The sequence below is a fragment of the Physeter macrocephalus genome, chromosome 6, assembly GCF_002837175.3.
Source record: "Physeter macrocephalus isolate SW-GA chromosome 6, ASM283717v5, whole genome shotgun sequence".
NCBI classification, from domain to species: domain Eukaryota; kingdom Metazoa; phylum Chordata; class Mammalia; order Artiodactyla; family Physeteridae; genus Physeter; species Physeter macrocephalus.
Genome location: NC_041219.1, coordinates 53,117,538 through 53,137,898, shown reverse-complemented (window position 1 = coordinate 53,137,898; position 20,361 = coordinate 53,117,538). Strand labels below are relative to the sequence as shown.

General features: G+C 54.2%; 1 protein-coding gene across 3 annotated transcripts in view; it reads right to left on the bottom strand.

Moving 5' to 3' along the window:
• Positions 1–13,063: 13,063 nt before the first annotated feature.
• Positions 13,064–20,361, bottom strand: part of CECR2 (CECR2 histone acetyl-lysine reader) — a 70,447-nt gene continuing 63,149 nt past the window's right edge. The window contains exons 14-16 of one of the 3 annotated variants that reach the window (XM_055085402.1): positions 15,096–16,398; positions 13,804–13,915; positions 13,064–13,188 (exon numbers count right to left, since the gene is read on the bottom strand). In XM_055085402.1, the coding sequence (XP_054941377.1) occupies positions 13,183–13,188; positions 13,804–13,915; positions 15,096–16,398 (1,421 nt within the window). In that variant the 3' untranslated portion in view covers positions 13,064–13,182. Of the gene's footprint in view, positions 13,189–13,752; positions 13,916–15,095; positions 16,399–20,361 lie in introns of all 3 variants that reach the window. The other 2 variants (XM_028490785.2, XM_055085401.1) reach the window with 2 other exon arrangements.

Genomic DNA, 20,361 nt, shown 5'->3' with positions numbered 1-20,361 from the left:
AGGCCAGGAGATCAGTGTCCCGGCTGTTCTTCCAGACGCTTGCTAAGCTGTGGAGAGGACCTGTTTGATTCCAGCTGCAGGAAACAACGGGCCGCACGGAAAACCCTTTCTGTCGGAATCCAGACACTCAAATAATTGAGAATCTTGCAGCCGTATCCCCTGCTGTTTGTGGAACTAAATTACCCGTTTATAAATTGTGGTTCACTGGCCACTGGAACAGGGGTACCTAGAAGAAGCCGGAAAAGCCAAGGGCGCCCCGACCCCAGGGCCGGTGGAGCCGCAGGTGCCCCCCCACCAGACGACAGGCCCATGTCCCCAGCCACATGCCAGGCGCCGTGGCCGGCATCTCCCTCGAGCCGGGAAGGCAAGGCCTGTGGGGGGGTGAGTGGACTGCCAGTCAGCAGAAAGAAAACTGGCAGCCAGGGCTGCCCTGGGGTCACGTGCCACAGACGCTCAGCCCAGGGCGACCGAGGCCTCAGTGCCTGCCGCTCCGCCAGAGCTTGCTGGGCGCCTGCCGTGTGCAGGCGGGACTCAGCTGAGAACAAAAGCAGACCCCCCAGGCCCCAGGCAAGGGCGATTCTTCCAGAAAGCAGGCCTGAGGCACCATGCAGCCCGACCCAGGGGCTCAGTGTGCACTGCAGGGCCCAGGCCGCCGGGGTGGGGGCGCTTCCCTCACGAGAACCTTTCACCCCTTTGACTTGCGAGGCCCCCCAGCCTCCTGGGACCCGTGTCGCTGGGTCCCAGTGCTCCAGGACACCCCTCCCCCCGCACACCGCCTGTCTGAGCTGCCCGGCTCCCCCGTCAGCACCCTCCCCGCCTTCTGGTCATTCCCTGCCACTCAACACCCAACCCCCCAGCCCCCGGTGGCCTCTCCCTCCCGTCCCCAAAGCCAAGCACTCTCTGCCTTCACGCTTCCTCCGAAAAACAGGGCCACGCACGTGCTGGGCTGAGACTCAAACAGAAACTGGGTCAGTGTTGAGAAACCTTTATGGCAACTTGAGTAGTTTCACGTTTTAGAATCTATCAATAAAGATGTGCGCTTTTGTTTTTTTAATTCTATTTTCCTAGTAACCCATTTTTGCTGTATTTCACAAAATTACTGGTCTACAGCAGGCTGGGGGAAACAAGCCCTTCTTCATGGGTAGAAATGCTGCCCAGACGCCAGCTCCCGGCCTCCACCTGGCGCCCAACCTGCTGCTCGCAGGACCCTGCCCCTGCCCGGGGTCCGCCTTACTGCACCCCCGCACCCTGCCGCCCTTGAGCCCCGCACTCACTGTCCCCCTGATGGGACGGAGGTCCTTTGGGTCTCTGCTCCCCGCATCGGCCCTTTCAGCTGCTCCAACCTTGGCCTCTGTGGGCCCACCTGACGCCCAGGTACAGGCCCAGCCCAGGGCCCCAGCCAGAGTCCACGGCTGGCATCCCATCCAGATGCTCGGTCTTGGGGAGTGGCCCGAGCCCCACCCTGTGCCCCCCTCCCCCAGCCCTTGGCTCCCCAAGCGTGCAAGGCCCTGACCACCTACTGGACGCCTCCAGGATTGGGGCCCTGGCGCCGCAGCCCCCAGGGCACTGCACTTCCACGTGCGTACAGTGCCCGTGCAGCAACGGAGATGAGGCCGTGCCGCAGCCTCCTGTTTGCCAGAAGCGGCTCCTTTCCTCCTCACTCTAAGCTCGACATGGACAGTCACCCCGCTTCAGCCAGAGCTTCTGCCTCTCTACTCCCTCGATGGAGGCCAGATCCCCACCCGCTGCGGGACGACTGCTTTGCGAGACCCCCGCTTCCCTACAGCAGCCCCTTCACCCCCCGTCAGCTCCCCTCCTGTTTCTCCAACAGGCGGGCTTGAACGAAGCCCCAGAGGCTACTACTTGGGGACAGGCAGCCCCACCTCCCCAGGGGCCTGGAGGTCAGGGAGGAGGGAAAACCTGCACCGGCCGGCAGGCCTGTTTCGGTGTTGTGCTGGCCTCTCCGCACAGATACCTTCTGTCCATTTAGGGGGAGAGGGCGCTGCAGGCTGGTTTGCAAGGTCCCTACACTTTCAAGAACATCACAGCTGAGCTGGGAACTCAGTGCTGCCCTAAGGATTCTTCCAGCTCAGGGGCTGGAAAGCTTTAGGGAGGAATGTGATGGTCTTAAAGACCAGCTTCCCGAGTGGTCAGGCTGCGGGTCCGGACGCAGGGGACCTTGTTGCCCAAGTCAGCACCCCCCGCTTTAGCCAAGTGATCTCACTCAGTGCGTTTCGTCTCCACGTCACAGCCTTGCTGAGGACCATGCAGGGCAGCGGGGCAGAGTGGGCTTTGCAGTCAGGCTGCTTTTGCGCTACATGATCTCCTGTTTACCATTCACTAGCTGTGTGACCTTAAGCAAGTTACTTAACTTCTCTGTGCCTGTTTCCTCAACTATGAGACATACTCCGACGTAGAGAACCTGGCACAGCACCTGGCACATACGAAGCGTCCACTTAAATGATACTGTCCCTCCCTTTCCTGGTGGCAGTGGATGCTGACACGGTGTGAAGTTGGGTCCAGAGGGCACAGGCCAAGGACATTACGATAATCCAGGAAGAGGCAGAAGTAGAACCTGCAGTGGGAGGGAAGGGATGTGAATGATTTCTGTGAAGCAGCAGCATGGCCAGATGCTGTGTGTGAGCCCCCAACCAGCGGGAGGAGCACCAGGAGGACTACGGCAGTGAGGAGATAGGGGCTAGGGTGCTACAGACAGAGCCGGAGCTGCTGGCTGGGCCTGGCGCCCTGTGGGTGGGAACGGGAAGTGGTGCCGCCTCCGTGGGAACCAGGATGGCAGCCCCGCAAGAAGTTAAAACCTGAGTTACCTTATGACGCAGCAATTTCACCCCTGGGTGTGCACCCAGATTTGAAAGCAGAGTCTCAGACACGTAACTGTGCACCCATGTTCACTGCAGCATTATTCACAGTAGCCAGAAAGGGGAACAACCCAAACACCCGTCGACGGGTGGCGCATAACACAATGTCATCCATCCACACAGTGGAGTGTCACTTAGACTGAAAAGGACAGAGCTTCTGACACCTGCTGTGACACCGATGCACCGTGAGGGCACTGCGCTCAGTGAAATAAGCCAGACATAGAAGGACTGATACTGCATGATCCCACTTATCCGAGGAAACTGGATCAGTCAAAATCACAGACACAGAGTAGTAAAAGTGGTTACCAAGGGCCGGGGCAGCGGGGGGGATAGTGTTTAATGGGGACAGAGTTTCAGTTTGGGATAAAAAAATTCTGGGGCTGGATGGGGTACAGTGGTTGCGTAATGATGTGAGTATGCTCAATGCAACCGCAGCATACACTTACCACAGGTTAAAATGGTAAGCTTTATGTGTATATTACAGTAAGAAGCAAAACAAAGAGGTGAGTAATGAAGGTCGTAAATTACATTTAAACACGAATGGGGGGCTTCCCTGGTGGCGCAGTGGTTGGGAGTCCGCCTGCGGGTTCGTGCCCCGGTCTGGGAGGATCCCGCATGCCGCGGAGCGGCTGGGCCCGTGAGCCGTGGCCGCTGAGCCTGCGCGTCCGGAGCCTGTGCTTCGCAACGGGAGAGGCCACAACAGTGAGAGGCCCACGTACCACACACAAAAAATAAAAAATAAAAAAAATAATAAACACGAATGGGGGCACTGGGGAGCAGAGGAAGGTGTCCACATTAATGTGAATTACAGTCAAATGGTTAAGAAAGGGTTTTATAAACAAACAATAGACAAGGTGTAGGAAATAAAGTCTGGAAATAAAATTGCAAATTGTTTACTAATTGAAGAATTTAAAACACTGGCAAATGAAAAATTACAAAACAGCAGCAGGACACATGGGTGTCAAAGTCCAACAGGAATTTGGAAAGGGTGTCAGTGTCTCAGAACTGATGGAAGCGCCAGTCGCCTGCAGTGACAACCGAGGTTACAGGGAAAAGTCTGGTCATCTGGAGGAGGCGTCCAGAGAGGGGGTGGGAGTGGGGTGAGATGGGGCTGTGGGACAGGCCTGGGCCGTTCCGGGAGGGGCTGATGCACTGTCAGGGGCAGAGGAGCGGAGGGCCGTGAAGTGGGTGTGGCCAAGGCAGCAGCTCAGTCCCCGCCTCCAGGGAGGGAAGGGGGAGGAAGATGCCAGGTGAAGAGCTGGGATGAGTTGGGATGAAGGTAAACAGAGGAAACTGGGGCAGCGTTTACGGAGAGGGGACCCAGGGGAGGAGGTGGGTGTGGTCAGAGGACTTGCGGGGGGGGGGGGGGCGGGGGCGGGTAGCGAGGGCGGTCCGGTCCAGAGGGCACAGGCCAAGGACATTACGATAATCCAGGAAGAGGCAGAAGTAGAACCTGCAGTGGGAGGGAAGGGATGTGAATGATTTCTGTGAAGCAGCAGCATGGCCAGATGCTGTGTGTGAGCCCCCAACCAGCGGGAGGAGCACCAGGAGGACTACGGCAGTGAGGAGATAGGGGCTAGGGTGCTACAGACAGAGCCGGAGCTGCTGGCTGGGCCTGGCGCCCTGTGGGTGGGAACGGGAAGTGGTGCCGCCTCCGTGGGAACCAGGATGGCAGCCCCGCAAGAAGTTAAAACCTGAGTTACCTTATGACGCAGCAATTTCACCCCTGGGTGTGCACCCAGATTTGAAAGCAGAGTCTCAGACACGTAACTGTGCACCCATGTTCACTGCAGCATTATTCACAGTAGCCAGAAAGGGGAACAACCCAAACACCCGTCGACGGGTGGCGCATAACACAATGTCATCCATCCACACAGTGGAGTGTCACTTAGACTGAAAAGGACAGAGCTTCTGACACCTGCTGTGACACCGATGCACCGTGAGGGCACTGCGCTCAGTGAAATAAGCCAGACATAGAAGGACTGATACTGCATGATCCCACTTATCCGAGGAAACTGGATCAGTCAAAATCACAGACACAGAGTAGTAAAAGTGGTTACCAAGGGCCGGGGCAGCGGGGGGGATAGTGTTTAATGGGGACAGAGTTTCAGTTTGGGATAAAAAAATTCTGGGGCTGGATGGGGTACAGTGGTTGCGTAATGATGTGAGTATGCTCAATGCAACCGCAGCATACACTTACCACAGGTTAAAATGGTAAGCTTTATGTGTATATTACAGTAAGAAGCAAAACAAAGAGGTGAGTAATGAAGGTCGTAAATTACATTTAAACACGAATGGGGGGCTTCCCTGGTGGCGCAGTGGTTGGGAGTCCGCCTGCGGGTTCGTGCCCCGGTCTGGGAGGATCCCGCATGCCGCGGAGCGGCTGGGCCCGTGAGCCGTGGCCGCTGAGCCTGCGCGTCCGGAGCCTGTGCTTCGCAACGGGAGAGGCCACAACAGTGAGAGGCCCACGTACCACACACAAAAAATAAAAAATAAAAAAAATAATAAACACGAATGGGGGCACTGGGGAGCAGAGGAAGGTGTCCACATTAATGTGAATTACAGTCAAATGGTTAAGAAAGGGTTTTATAAACAAACAATAGACAAGGTGTAGGAAATAAAGTCTGGAAATAAAATTGCAAATTGTTTACTAATTGAAGAATTTAAAACACTGGCAAATGAAAAATTACAAAACAGCAGCAGGACACATGGGTGTCAAAGTCCAACAGGAATTTGGAAAGGGTGTCAGTGTCTCAGAACTGATGGAAGCGCCAGTCGCCTGCAGTGACAACCGAGGTTACAGGGAAAAGTCTGGTCATCTGGAGGAGGCGTCCAGAGAGGGGGTGGGAGTGGGGTGAGATGGGGCTGTGGGACAGGCCTGGGCCGTTCCGGGAGGGGCTGATGCACTGTCAGGGGCAGAGGAGCGGAGGGCCGTGAAGTGGGTGTGGCCAAGGCAGCAGCTCAGTCCCCGCCTCCAGGGAGGGAAGGGGGAGGAAGATGCCAGGTGAAGAGCTGGGATGAGTTGGGATGAAGGTAAACAGAGGAAACTGGGGCAGCGTTTACGGAGAGGGGACCCAGGGGAGGAGGTGGGTGTGGTCAGAGGACTTGCGGGGGGGGGGGGGGCGGGGGCGGGTAGCGAGGACGGTCCGGCCCCATGGACCTCGGGACGCCCCAACCCAGGGTCCAAGGTCTGATCTTAATGAGCCCTCATAGGATCCTGTGCACACCGAAGCTGCAAGTGTTGGAGAGTGGTTTGCAATGCTGCCGGTACAAAGGTCACCAGGAGAGCTCTGAAAAACCCCGATGCCAAGGCTGCGCCCCAGACCAGGGAAAAACTCTGTGGGGAGGGCCCAGGCATCTGATTTTTTTTAAGTCCGGTTTTTAAACCCCTAATGGGAGGCCTAGGTTGGCAACCACTGGTCTAGGGCATTGCAAAGCCGAACATAAGGTCACTAAAATTTGTTGAATCAATCACAACAGCAGCGGCGGGAGACACCACAGGGAGTAAACGGATGTGGACGGCAGAAATGACTGGACAGCAGGTCTGCTGGGTTTAGACCCCAAAGCATCCACCAGTCCAAGGGTGGGACTCGAAGCAGAGACAGGCGAACAGGGGCAGGTGTCAGGAGGGCGGGGCCGGGGACCAGGGGCATGAAGGGCTCATCAGCCCTGAAGCCACGCGCACTCCGCACCCTGCCTCGGGCCCACAGGCGCTGGCCGAGGCCCAGCTTGCTGTGATTCCTCAGGTCTGGGACGGGAAGCCGGAATCCACACTTCTAACAAAGCCCCGAGCAGTGCTGCAGCCCAGAGCCACACAACACACAGGACTCCTCCCAAGGCCAGCTTCACCCCTGCGCCTTGGGGATCGCTTCTGGAGGCTGTTTTCTGCGCTGTGTCACCTTCACTGCCGTTCAGCCTGGTGGGAGCAGAGTCGGGGTTAAAGGGGAGAGAGGGACTCAAGCCAGAACAGGGCTCAGAGGAGACCGAACGGAACTGGCCTGAGAGGGCCTGAGCCCCTGCCCCTCAGGGTCTGGCCCTGTGCCGGCATCTCTCCCGACCCACCATGGCAGCTCAGCACTGCGTTCTGCTCACATGTGGCTCTCGTCCAGCCTTTCTGCCGTTTTTCTCCCTTTACTGTGAAGTCTGCAGACAAAGCCGTATTCTTCCTTCTGTCCTGTAAGTACGCGAGCGCCAGGCACACAAAAGGGATTTAATAAATACTTACGAGAAGGTGAGCGCGAGTTAGTCTGTTTTCATCTTAGTTCCTGGGGCTGGGCCACGTCCTTGCCTTCCTCCTGCCGACGCAATTCCTTCCCAAAGCAAAAGCTGTGGACATGCTCCTAGGAACCAACTGCAAGGCTCTAAAAAATAACACCCAGCCTTAACTGGCCAGAACAGCTCCGCCATCCTGCCACTTGCTGTCCGGAGTGAGGTTCAGACCCAAGCAGCTAGGAGCGGGCAGTGCTTTTCCAAGTCGGAAGACTTCTCAAAGGCACCTGAATTGGTACCCACATCAGGGATGCAGAGGGGGTGGGGCTTCAGAACACAACAGCCAAATCTGGAGACTTTCCAGCTGCCTCCTTGGCTAGTATTTCACTGTCCATCTTTCACTCAAGATTTTTGCTAGAACTGCCTAAGGAAACTAAAGGAGTGAACCTTGGTAGCGGAACAAAAACAGGTGCATAGATGTTCCCCCTTTCAAAACCCAAAGGAAAACCATGAGGCCAGGAGACAGATCTCCAGGATGCAGTTGGGGGAGGGGACAGGGTTGGCTGCGGCAGCCTGGACACTCAGTCCAGAGGCATTTCTCCCAAAGGCCTCTCCCACAAAGTTTCAGGGTGAAGGTCGCCTCCAAGGGCCCCGACCCTGGGTTAATCTCACCCTGGAGGTGCCACTTGTTTATAAAAATAAGACATCTTTCCTCCTAATGACAGGAATAGGTCTAGAGACAAAAGCCATTACTGTCTAACAAGACCTCTGGATGTTTCCAAATGTCAAAATGGAAATTTCTCTCAGAATTTTGAGACTAACCCGCATTGCTCATTCATGGCTGGCTTCCTTCCTTTTCCCTAAATCTCCCCCACCAGCTTTCTTTTCACGCTCCAATCTAAAGTAAGCACGGGTATCAGCTATGGTACCACCCGTGGGGCTTAACAAGTGTAAACGTCAAACAATGATTCTGAAAACAGGCATAGATTAACACCATCTGATGGACCAGGTTTTGAAACAGCGTTGACCAGTGGAAGACACTCTGTTTTGGTCCCAAGGAGATAAATCTGGGAAACACCCTAAGGGCATTCAGCTAAGAGCTAAATTCCTACTAAAAAGTCAATCTCTGGCTGAAACTGTCAGAACATTCTGGCCTTTGTTTGGTGAGGAATTCATGTCATAGTAGGTGGGGTTCCAGTTGGGAATCCAAAAGTTAGAAATCAAACTTTACACGTATTCATACGAGCACACACAGGTCCACACATCAGGATGCAAAGGGGGCCAGGCCAAGGTCCTGGCCACCAGCCCCCGGCCCCGCCCAGGCTGAGGGGACGGAGAGTCAAGCGAGACAAACACTACAACTGGCATCACATCAAATTCGGGGTTTACTAACAACTTCCACTTTAAAGTTCATTTTTTGGGGTTTCAAAAAACATATGGAAATGCAACTACTCAACTAGAAAATGTGACTGGCACAATATTCTATAGGAAAAATGCTTTGTGTGGGGGACTGACTGCACTGTGAACACAGTTCTTAAAAAGGACAAGGACTGAAGTCTCAAAAATATATACCAATATATCAATGGGGATAATCTGACAACAAACAACTGGAGGTCACGAAGGTCACGGCCCAGAAAGTGAGAAACCTGAGGGGAAACAGATCTGGAAACTGGGACTATTTGTGGCAGCATTTCTACTGAAAGGTTATTACTTACAAGGATAAAACAGGCCAGGAATTTCTGTGACCTAAGACTAAGACTCCATATATACCAATATATCAATGGGGATAATCTGACAACAAACAACTGGAGGTCACGAAGGTCACGGCCCAGAAAGTGAGAAACCTGAGGGGAAACAGATCTGGAAACTGGGACTATTTGTGGCAGCATTTCTACTGAAAGGTTATTACTTACAAGGATAAAACAGGCCAGGAATTTCTGTGACCTAAGACTAAGACTCCAGCTAACTGATAATAGGCGGCTCCTCTTCATCTCTCCTCCCCCTCCCCCGACAACAAACACCCTCCCAGGAACTGGGAAGGAAAACTAAATTGGGAGCGAGGAGAGCACCGCCTAGTCTCCAAGCCCCTGGCCCCGGCCTTACGGGCAGTCCGGGTTTGGGTGGGGCGCTGTTTGTGCAAGCGCCTGGGCTGGTGAGGGCGGCCCCCCGGGCTGGGCGCAGAAGGGGGCTGGGCGCAGAAGGGGGCTGGGCGCAGAAGGGGGCTGGGCGCAGGAGGCGGGGCCCACACGCCTGGCGGGGAAGAGTGTGTGATCCCAGACGCCGCCTGGACCCACCAGCCAGCTTCGTTACTGCTCAGCTTCTCTGCAGAGCCCCCGTCACCGGCGCGGGGCCCACCACGTCCCCACCCCGTGCGTGGCCCGTGGGGACCATGTGGGCTGAGATGGGGCTGCCTTTTTAGGTGACGGCCCTGGGGCCTAATTCAAACCTCTGTCCTGATGGGACTTTGCCCCGATGATGAAAGTGACACAGGACACACACAACGCACACGTATCACCTTGCTATTTTAAGAATGTACTTTATACAAAATAACCAGTTCGTATGGAAATAAATCTACAGACCTCCAAGGATCAAAAAGCTTTTTTAAAAGTTCTTTTAAAAAATTATCCAACACACGGTATAGAACTAACTATTGAGGTAAGTGTGGCTCTCAGTGAAACAGGGAATCAGCAGACCAGACAAAATATACACAATATAAAAATAAATAGCATTCCCCTTTCCAGTACTGGCCAGGAAAGCTCACAGGCTTCTGCAGCAGGGGGAGCCGGGCACGAGCCCCAGCTGGGGAGGGGGGCAGCGTTCAGTAACTCACTCCCAAACCCACCTACCCTTTTCAGAACCACAGGACAGTCAGCTGGTTTGAGGCGTCTCTACATCAGCCCCCAGGGCGGAACCAGGGAGAGACCGGTGGGCAGGCAGCCCGCTGAGGGACTGCTCGGCAAGGGCCCGTGAAGCACAGTGGGGACGAGGAGCGGCCAGCCTCGCACGAGAGGACGCAGGGCAGGGCAGGCCCGTGTCCCGGGACAGTCCAGTCACGGGCTCAGCCCCTGGCTAGGGACCCCGCACCGCAGCAGCCGCGGCCCGACGGCCCCAACTCCCACACGACCCGATTTCTGGGGTGGGCACCCCAGTCCTTCAGCTGGACTCCGAACGCCCTGGACGCCGCCCTCCTGTGACAGTCCCTGCCTTGCGACTATTGGGTTAGGGTTTCACGGGAAATTTCAAACCAGGACTTGAGAGCAGTGTGTAGCTGTAGATTGGAACTTCCTTTAAAAAGTGAGAAAAAAGCTCAGCCCAGGTGATGCTGGCTGTCCTGGACAGCACACAGCCCACTCCCGGACCTGGCAGGAACTAAGACAAGTGGTGACCCAGCAGATCACCCGCGTGACAGAGACCCGGACGCCCAGTCACGAGAACACCGCCAGGCTCTGTGGGCCAGGCTGGCCGAGGGCCGAAGGCTTTCAAGCAACATGAAAGTTTTCCTGTTCAGAGGCACCCGGGGCCCCAGGTAAGGGCGTCCTGCTGACAACAGGCCACTGTGTCCCCCACCCCTACCCCCTGCAAGGGAGAGGACGCAGCAGCTTTAGTTTCACTTTTAAAAGGTGGGATGAGAAAAGTGTTATGAACAGGATCCTGCGTGTCTGTCCTTACTTAGTCTTCATATGTTTTTACTGTAAGAAACTTTAGGCAAGAGCTAATTTTAAATGGACAGACCCTGAGGGGAAAAACCCCAGACCAGACACCTTCCAAAAGGCTCTACTTTTCTCTCTGGCTCTTTTATTTCCATGGGTCCTGGGGAGACAGTTTCTAACCAAGGTCAGCGGTGGACGTGAAGTCCTCCCGGCCCCTGACAGGCGGCAGTGGTCCCAGGGGAAGGCCCCTCTGGGACCTCCTCCCAGGCCACGTTCCAGCTGGGAGGAGCGCAGGGGCCCCGCTGGGGACGGCCCTACCGGCCAAGGGACGCAGCAGCCTCACCACAGTAACCACGTGGGGCTCCACTCCCTCCGCACCTCCTCAGTGCTCACTCAGCCAGAAGGGAGGCTCCTGTCCTGTCCACAGCTCCTGGGGCAGCGGGTGCTGGGGGAGGGGCTGCGGCGGGGGGAGCAGAGCGAGCCGCGGCTCCGAGGCCCCCAGGCGGAAGGAGAGGGCAGAATCGCTGTGGTCCCTCCTGGCCCTGCCCCGGGCTGGCTCGGCTCAAGGCAGGGGTGCCCACAGCCTCGCACCCGAAGCAGCTTCAAGGCCGGTGGGGAGAAGGCTCTGGGCCCAGACCAGCTGCACAAAGCTGCAGTCTCCCCTCCCGGCTGGCGCGCAGACACGCGGGGAAGCAGAGTGTCCTGGGCACGGTCCTTCCTTCACAGCTCGGGGGCCAACCTGGACCTGCCTGCAACCGTACCCCATCCTTCCCGAGGGCGACGCTGACCTCCCCACCCTGAACCACATCACGCCAGTGACAGGGTTCTAACAAGAACCAGGATCCAATGAGAACACGGCCCCCAAACTCCCTCCATTTAAAAGCACGCCGAATTTTAGTCTGGTAAGGAAAAATTCGTGTTTCTGTGCAGCGTGTCTGGGAGGCGTCCGCGTTCCCAGCGCTCAACCTGCCCAAGCCTCGTGCGCCCCGCAGGTCAGCATCCACGCGTTTGGAGCTGGTGCCGGGGTTCCACGTGGACAACAGGGATGTTTCCAACTTGTTTCTTTTCCTACTGAAAGCGCAGGTTTATTCCAGCTTCATCAAGGACGCTAGGACTGGAGGCAAGGTTCTCTTGGCCTCTCACACAGTTGAATTTTTAAGAAACAAGTGCAAATCAACCAACCAATGTTTTATGGAAGCTTTTCTACTATCCCAAAGGCATGCTTAAAAATACACTATTCTTTACAGAAACCTGTAACTTGAGGGCATCTTCCTTAGTTGTTGTTTTTTTTTTTCTTTTTTCCTTTGTGGAATATTCGAAAGTTTAAAATGTATGAGTCCTAACTTTGGTGGCATCTCAGCTAAAATCAAAGAATGCTAAACAGGGAGAATCCAGTGTCGTTGGCTTCTAAAACTGTAATAAAGTAAATACTGTAAAACTGTTTCCTATCACAGACAGACAAGTGATTTCAAGAACTTGTTCTTGATCGCTATTTTAAATCACCATGACTTATTTTACTATGATTCACATAAAATGAATAAAAACTATATATACTGAAATATTCCTAAATTCAAGCTGTAAATCTATAGAATACATTTTCCTATTAAAAACTGTGCAGCTTCTTTATTGATACTAAACATATACAAACCTGAGTAGTCACTGCCACAAACTGTGATTCGTGCCAGGAAGCTTGTGGCGTCTTCTAGACCACAGTCCCGGCAGGTCTGTGATGGGGACGTGTCACCTCACCTTCTAACGAGCAAATGCTCCTGCTATTGGTTTACAACTATCTGGCGGGGCAGCTGGCCAACCAGGAGGGGCACTGCTGTCTTGGACCAGGACCTGGGCGCCAGGCGAGGGGGCTGCCCCTTAGGTTGGCAGGGAAGAGCCCGTTAGAGGAAACACGGCGGCCTTGCCCGCCCTCTCCTCCAGCTCCCAAATGTGAGTGGGTCAGGGCTGTAAACAGAGGAGGGTCAACAGGGCTGCGGGCCCACTGGCCAGACTCCACCCCCACCACCCGCCCTGCAGGCTTTATGTACATTACATTCACCACCAACGACAGAAATCATCTTAAAGGCAACATGAAAACTCTGTAAACTGGACCCAGCTCCAAACACATCCAACACGAGTAGTCCCTTCCCCAAACGTATACCTGAGTGCAGCTGCCATGACAGCCCACCAGCACCGCCCCCCCAGGTCAGGATGATCTTCCCTGAACAAGAGTCTCAGGGTCTGGAAAAGCCACCAGAGTCCAGCCCATCTGGTCTCCACTCTCGCCCAGGACCTCGCGAGCAGGTGCGTCGGTGAGGAGGGGCGTCCAGGCTCTGGGACGCATGAAGTGATGACAATGATGGGAGGCGTGGGCGGGGCCGTGCCCCCCTCCTCCCCGTTCTCCACCCTGGTCATATGCAGCTTTCTGTTTCCCTGGGGCTTGTTTCCTCCTTGGACTAGCTCTGAGGGAAGCAAAATAAAGACAATTTAAACAAAATTGACACGTGTCCATCGTTAAAAACAATTAAGCTGAGGAACTGCACGCACAAGCATTCCTCTCCATCTGGGGAAACGGCCTGATTTGGCTCGTCCCCCACTTCTGCCGGAGTGCAGAATCCTGAACTGCCCGACTCACAGCTCAGCCCTGTAGCGGCCGAGGACTCCTGCCTCCAGGGAGGCCGGGTCGGGGCAGGGGAGAGAGAGCCAGCACGGGCAGCTCCGGGCACGGCACCCAGCACCATGGACCACCCTTTCCCAGATGAAGCAGGTGGGGAGGGTAGAACAGACAAGGGATCGTATCCAAGAAATGCTGGCAGCCAGTCTGGGAAAAGGGAGTTTAAATAATCCCCAAACAGCTGGTGCCGTGTAAGAACAGGAAAAAGGGACTCGCCAGTACGGGAGGGAAGCTGCTTCCAAGGCCCCGTCAGCTGGAGGGCTTGGGCCGGGCCCTCCCCGGCCACCCACAGGACACAAAGCCCTTTCCGGGGACAGTCCCTGCATCGACAGCAACAAACTCAAGTCCTTACTTCCTGCCGCCTGGAAGAATGAGAAGAGCTCTGATATTTCATCATTCTGACCTGATCGAGGGGAAGTGTTGGGGGCTTATGTGGGGGCAGCCCCTCCTGCGGCGCTGCTGGTGCCGGCGTCTTTGGGAACGAGGGCCGGCACTGGGCCGGGTGCATCTGCAGTCTAGAGATGTCAGGAAGGAACGGTGAAGAATGAGCGAAGACACACTCAGTGCAAAGGAAAAAACCTGTAATTGTGAAAGTCTCACACAGACCCTGCCTTGACTACCCAGGGGGTCAACACAGGACACTGACACAGGTGCTGCCAGGTCTGGTGGGTGAGAGACGCCTGACACCACCTGTGCAGGACTCCTGACAAAGGTGTTCAATGTGACTCTGAACATGAGGAAACAATGAGAAGAATCCAGGGTCTGGGGCAATCTGACAGCAGAACTGGCCTCCGGTCTTTGAAAAACAAAGAAAGCAAAGCCAATGTTGTAAATTAAGAGACTACGCAGGCACCAACCAAACGCAGCAACCAAACGTAGATCCATGAACCTCGTAGATCCATGAACCTCGAATGGATCCTGAATGGGGAAAAAAATAATCAAAAAGAAACAGAGCTACAAGGACACTCTGCGGACAACTGAAGAAATCAAATAAGGCCTCCATCAGATCAGCTGACGCTACTTCCTTTGCTGGGGTAATGGCCTGGGGCTGTGCGCCAGGAGGACAAAGACAAAGACAAGACGTGAAACATAACAGGTATTCAGAGAGGTATAAAACAAATGAGGAGAGGTAGTCTGAGCCTGGCCCTGGGAGGGGCACTCAGGTTCTTAAGGTGGGTGATGCTGGTTTTATGATGAGGCTCTGAGACTTTTGACTTGAAAACTCCCCGGATGACAGATTACCTGGGTGGGTCTATTAGAATTCTCATGGGGACAGTAATGTGACTTACCCTAGTTCTGGGTAAACCTAGTTTTTCCATTCAGTGTTAGGGGAAGAAATGAGAGGCAAGGAGTAAGCCTGGGACACCACCTGTGACCGCCCACCCCAGGTCTGAGACCTCTTCACCCAGGTGAGAGCCCCTGCCCACAGCTCCCAAACGCTGGCCATCAGGTGTCCAAAAATCTAACCGAACGGTCACTTAAATGCCAATTCACTTTCACGAGGGAAAAAACCACCACAGACAAAACTGGACTCCAAAGCTAGCACCTTCCCAGTAAGTCCCCAGCACCAGCGACCCACACGCTCTCCCCGCGCCCAGACCACGCACACCACCTTCATTCCCAAGGCCGTTTTTCTTTGTAAAACTACCATCTACTCTTTTCTTCCCCAGAAAACAGCACTCTGTGCAGCCTTACCCGGACGGTCTGTACATCTCCTGGAAAGGCACCCTCACCCCACTTCCAGGGCCCATCTGCTCCATCATCACAGCCTGGAAGTGGCCCAGGCCCTCTTCTGGGTAGCGGTAGAGGGGACACTCGGGGGACAGGCCATTGGGCTGGGCCACCACGGGGCGGTGAGGCGGGTGAGCAGCCGCGGGGGAGGAGTAAGCCCTGGGCTGGAAATGCCCGGCCGGCCGCTGCGGCGGGTAAGGAGGCCCCGCGTGCAGCATCACTCCATGCGGGGGGAAAGCAGACGAACCGAAGCCCACCCCCGAGCTCAGCGGTGCGGGGGGCGTTCCGTAGAGATACTCGCTGGCTGACAGTGAACTCTGCCGCTTGGTAGCTGCATTGTGGTTGTCCAGATCTAAAAATTCTTTGGGACTCTCTGGCCTCTCCATAGACTCATCCTGCTTCTCCTCTGGGCCGGGATTCTGCCCATCAGCTGTCTTGGCGACCACGGCGTCCACCCGCGCGGGGGAAGTTAAGGCAGCGCTCAGCGCCTCGCAGCCCTGCAGCCCGGCCCCAGCGCTCTTATCGAGGAAGAGGGGCCTGGCAGGGGCAGGCTGAGCCGGCGGGGGCCCGCTCGGGCTTCCCGGGGCAGGGAGGTGTCTCTGCCAGTCTGAAAAGCCCTGTGGACACGAGTAATAAGGAGTCCGCGGGTAGTGATGGTAGGAAGGCTGAGGTGGCGGCTGGTAGGGGTACCTCATTCCCTGGTGGGGGCGGTACCGGGGGAAGACTCCAGAATGAGGGTCGTGGGACGGAAACGCCCGAGGGGGAAAAGGCTGAGGGTGCGGGGCTGAGGGCTTGCCCCCCATCACGGGGCCCACAGCCTGCAGGCCTGGGCCGACGTGGTACCGTGCGGTGGAGCTGGGGTACTCCAGGCCAGGCGCGTACAGGGGGGAGCACGCGGGCTCGGCGGGTGGCACGGCCTCCGGTGGCGCTCTGCCCTTGCCCTCGGACCCACACGGGGAGGCTTCCACCCTCAGTCCGTTTTCAGGCAGGGCCCCCGGGTCAGCTAGGGCGCACCCCTGGGCGGCTGGGCCTGCGAAGCCACTCCCCGAGAGCCAGGCGCCCCTGCCCGCGCTCACTGGGCAGCTGTCTCCAGGCTCCGAGGACTCGCGCCTGAGCTCTGGGCCATCCGCATCCCTTCCCTGGGGCGAGCTCCGCCTGGCACAGTCGGCCTGCAGCGGGGGCGCGGGGTGAGGTAGCTGCTTGAGGAACGCCCCCTCCAAAGCACCAACACTGGCTGGTTTCTCCTCGAGCCCAGGCAAGGGATCTGCTGCAAGAAAAACAGAGACAAAGTTGGACCTCGGGAGCTGAAACCCCAGCACACGACGGGCGGTCAGACAGTGTGGACGTGGGGCCCCGGTGGTGTGATTCCCCCAACCCAGACCAGGGCTAAGGCTCTGCAGCTCCCGCAAGGTCTGCCAGAGGCCTCGCAATCCCTTCAGCACTAGCAAGGGGGTGCAATCCATGTGCCTGACTCCACGGACATGTGTGTGAAACAGGACAGAGGGTGCGCTGGCGCTGGAATTGCAGGCCTGGTTGGGAGGCTGTGCCCTGACAGTGAGAAAGAGGGACCCGGCACGAGGACACCAGGAAGGGCGGAACCCGACCTCTGCCGTCAGGACACCCGCCGCAAGGGAGTAGGGACTAGGTGCTGTTCCCCACCACACACTCAGTCATTCACACAAAACGGGGCTCAATCAGTATTTGCTGAATGAATGAAAATACACGTCTTGTCTGGACATCTTGAAAACAGGATGCCAACAGTGTTAACACTCAAAAGGCATCTTCAGCATATTACAGAAATTTAATAAACAATCAAACTAAATTACTAGATTCAAATGCTTAATTACAAACTCAGAATTCTTTCCCTTGCTATTGTGTTTAGCCATAAACACGTCTTATTATTATGATCTCTGAGGTAGGGCACAGTTGTTGCCCAGAGGTGGTCACAATATGATTCTGGTGAGAGCTTAAGGACAAGATCAAGAATTCATGTCTTTTAAGATCAACTAGGACCGCAGGCTCCTGATGAACTAACTCTGGCTTTAAAGATCAAAGGTACAAGCTCTACAATGATAATGAAACTGTGTACTTTTCATCATTCAGTCAACATAAAACATGGCAACACCACACACAAAAATAAACAATAAACCAGTGGGACCTAATGAAACTTACAAACTTTTGTACAGCAAAGGAAACCATAAACAAAACGAAAAGACAACCTATGGATTGGGAGAAAATATTTGCAAATTATGTGACCAACAAGGGCTCAATTTCCAAATATACAAACAGCTCATACAACTCAACATAAAAACAAACCAATCAATAAGTGGGCACAAGACATAAATAGGCATTTCTCCAATGAAGACATACAGCTGGTCAACAGGCACATGAAAAGAGGTTCATCATCACTAATTATAAGAGAAATGCAAATCCAAACTACAATGAGGTATCACCTCACACTGGTCCGAATGGCCATCATTAAAGAGGTCTACCAATAATAAACGTTGGACAGGATGTGGGGAAAAGAGAACCCTCCTACACTGTTGGTGGGAATGTAAACTGATGCAGCCACTATGGAGAACGATATGAAGGTTCCTTAAAAAACTAAAAATAGAGTTAACGTATGATCCTGCAACCCCACTCCTGGGCATATATCTGGAGAAAAACATAATTCGAAAAGACAGGGCTTCCCTGGTGGCGCAGCGGTTGAGAGTCTTCCTGCCGATGCAGGGGGCGCGGGTTCGTGCCCCGGTCCAGGAGGATCCCACATGCCGCGGAGTGACTTGGCCCGTGAGCCATGGCTGCTGAGCCTGCGCCCCGCAACGGGAGAGGCCACAAAAGTGAGAGGCCCGCGTACCGCCAAAAAAAAAAAAAGAAAAGACACATGCACGCCAATGTTCACTGCAGCACTATTTACAATAGCCAAGACGTGGAAGCAACCTAAATGTCCATCGACAGATGAACGGCTAAAGATGTGGTACATATACACAATGGAATACTACTCAGCCATTAAAAAAGAATGAAATAATGCCATTTGCAGCAACATGGATGGACCTAGAGATGGTCACACTAAGTGAGGTCAGAGGAAGACAAATACCATATGATATCACTTATATGTGGAACCTAAAATACGACACAAATAACCTTATCTACGAAACAGAGTCACAGACATAGAGAACAGTTGTGGCTGCCAAGCGGGAGGGGATGTGGGGGAGGGATGGATTGGGAGTTTGGGATTAGCAGATGCAAATTATTACATATAGGACGGATGAACAACAAGGTCCTACTGTATAGCACAGAGGACTATATTCTATATCCTGTGATAGACCATCACGGGAAAGAATGTATTTATATGTATAACTGAATCACTGCTGTACAGCAGAAATTAATACAACACTGTAAATCAACTACACTTCATTAAGGTAATAAAATGCAAACAAAACAAACAAAAATCCACGGCAACTAACAGACAGACTGCTCCAAGGTTTGGTACTGGGACTTTTCCTCCAAAGCTCTGAATTCCAGACACGTCTGAAATCATTTCTGGAAAATTTTGCTAAAGCTGGTATTTACGGAACAGGCCTTTCCTCCAAAGAAACACTAAATGGAAGTTTGAGTTCTAGGTCCAGCCCCAACTTTACATGGAATCGTCATCATATTTTGCAGAAGTCCAGGTGTCCCCCACTCTCTCACATGCAACACAGGCTAGATGTCTATCCCGGAAACAAGCATTAATCACACAAAGGAGTCCTGTCACCTTTCTCCTGCAGTTTTAGGTTTACTCTCTTAAATGGCATTTTTGAGAAACCCCTTCAAGATATGCTGATCTCACTAACTACTCTTCATTCTCAGCAGACACAGATATGCACCCGGGGAGAGAAAAATGGAGAGAATTGGACCTTAAGTAAAACACTGGAAATGTACTTCCCATGGGTAACTTTCAGGACAGCAATTTTTAAGTGGGGCTGGATAATGCAGGGGTTGAGGACACCAACGCTGGACCCGGTGCGTCTGATTCAAATCCCAGGGCCCACCAAACCACCCCTGTCCCCAGAACTAGATGAAGGCAAATAACCATCTCTGTGCCTTGGAATTTCTATCTGTAAAAACGAGGATGATGATAAAGGCTCCCTCAAAGGCTTGCTCTGAGAATTCAGAGGGTCAGTACGGGTGCAAGTCTCAAAAAGAATGCCTGGTACAGTAAGCACTGCACCTGTGCGGCGATGATCATCACAGAAATCCTTCTGGACCATGACTGGCTCAACCCAGCGTAATTTAAGAAAAAGAGGCTGGAGGCCAGTCTACACTTCGCATAACAGGCTGTGTTAAAAGGTGAGTCATCTTGAGCTGAGTGTCCTATGAGGAGCTTCAACGCACATCCTGAGCTGAAGTGTTGGCTCAGCCATTTCACGAGGAACTCTGGTCTGAAGGGCCGGTGGCAAGGCTGCTGCGTGGGGCCCGCTATGAGCAAGTGAAACAGACTAATAAGCACAAAGGGAAAAAAGGTGGATGGGCTAGGTGTGAAGTGAGATTGCCAGATTTATGTCCTTTCCAGATGAAATGTGGATCCTCTCTAGCAACAAGAGGTGTAAAGAGAGAGGACCTTCAAGATGGCAGAGGAGTAAGACGTGGAGCTCACCTTCCTCTCCACAAATATATCAAAAAATACATCTACATGTGGGAACAACTTGTGCAGAATAACTACTGCATGCTGGCAGAAGACGTTCGACTTCCCAAAAGCCGTGTGGCTGACAGGGTCTTGGTGCTCCGGCCAGCTGTCAGGCCTAAGCCTCTGAGGTGGGAGAGCCAGGTTCAGGACACTGGACCACCAGACCTCCCGGCCCCAGGTAGTATCCACCGGCAAGCGCTCTCCCAGAGATCTCCATCTCGACGCTAAGACCCAGCTCCACTCAATGACCAGCAAGCTCCAGTGCTGGACACCCTATGCCAAACAGCTAGCAAGACAAGAACACAACCCCACCCATTAGCAGAGAGGCTGCCTAAAATCATAATAAGGTCACAGCCACCGCAAAACACACCACCGGATGCAGTCCTGCCCACCAGAAAACAAGATCCACCCTCAACCACCAGAACACAGGCACCAGACCCCTCCACCAGGAAGCCTACACAACCCACCGAACCAACCTTACCCACTGGGAGAAGACACCAAAAACAATGGGAACTACAAACCTGCAGCCTGAAAAAAGGAGACCCCAAACACAGTAAGTTA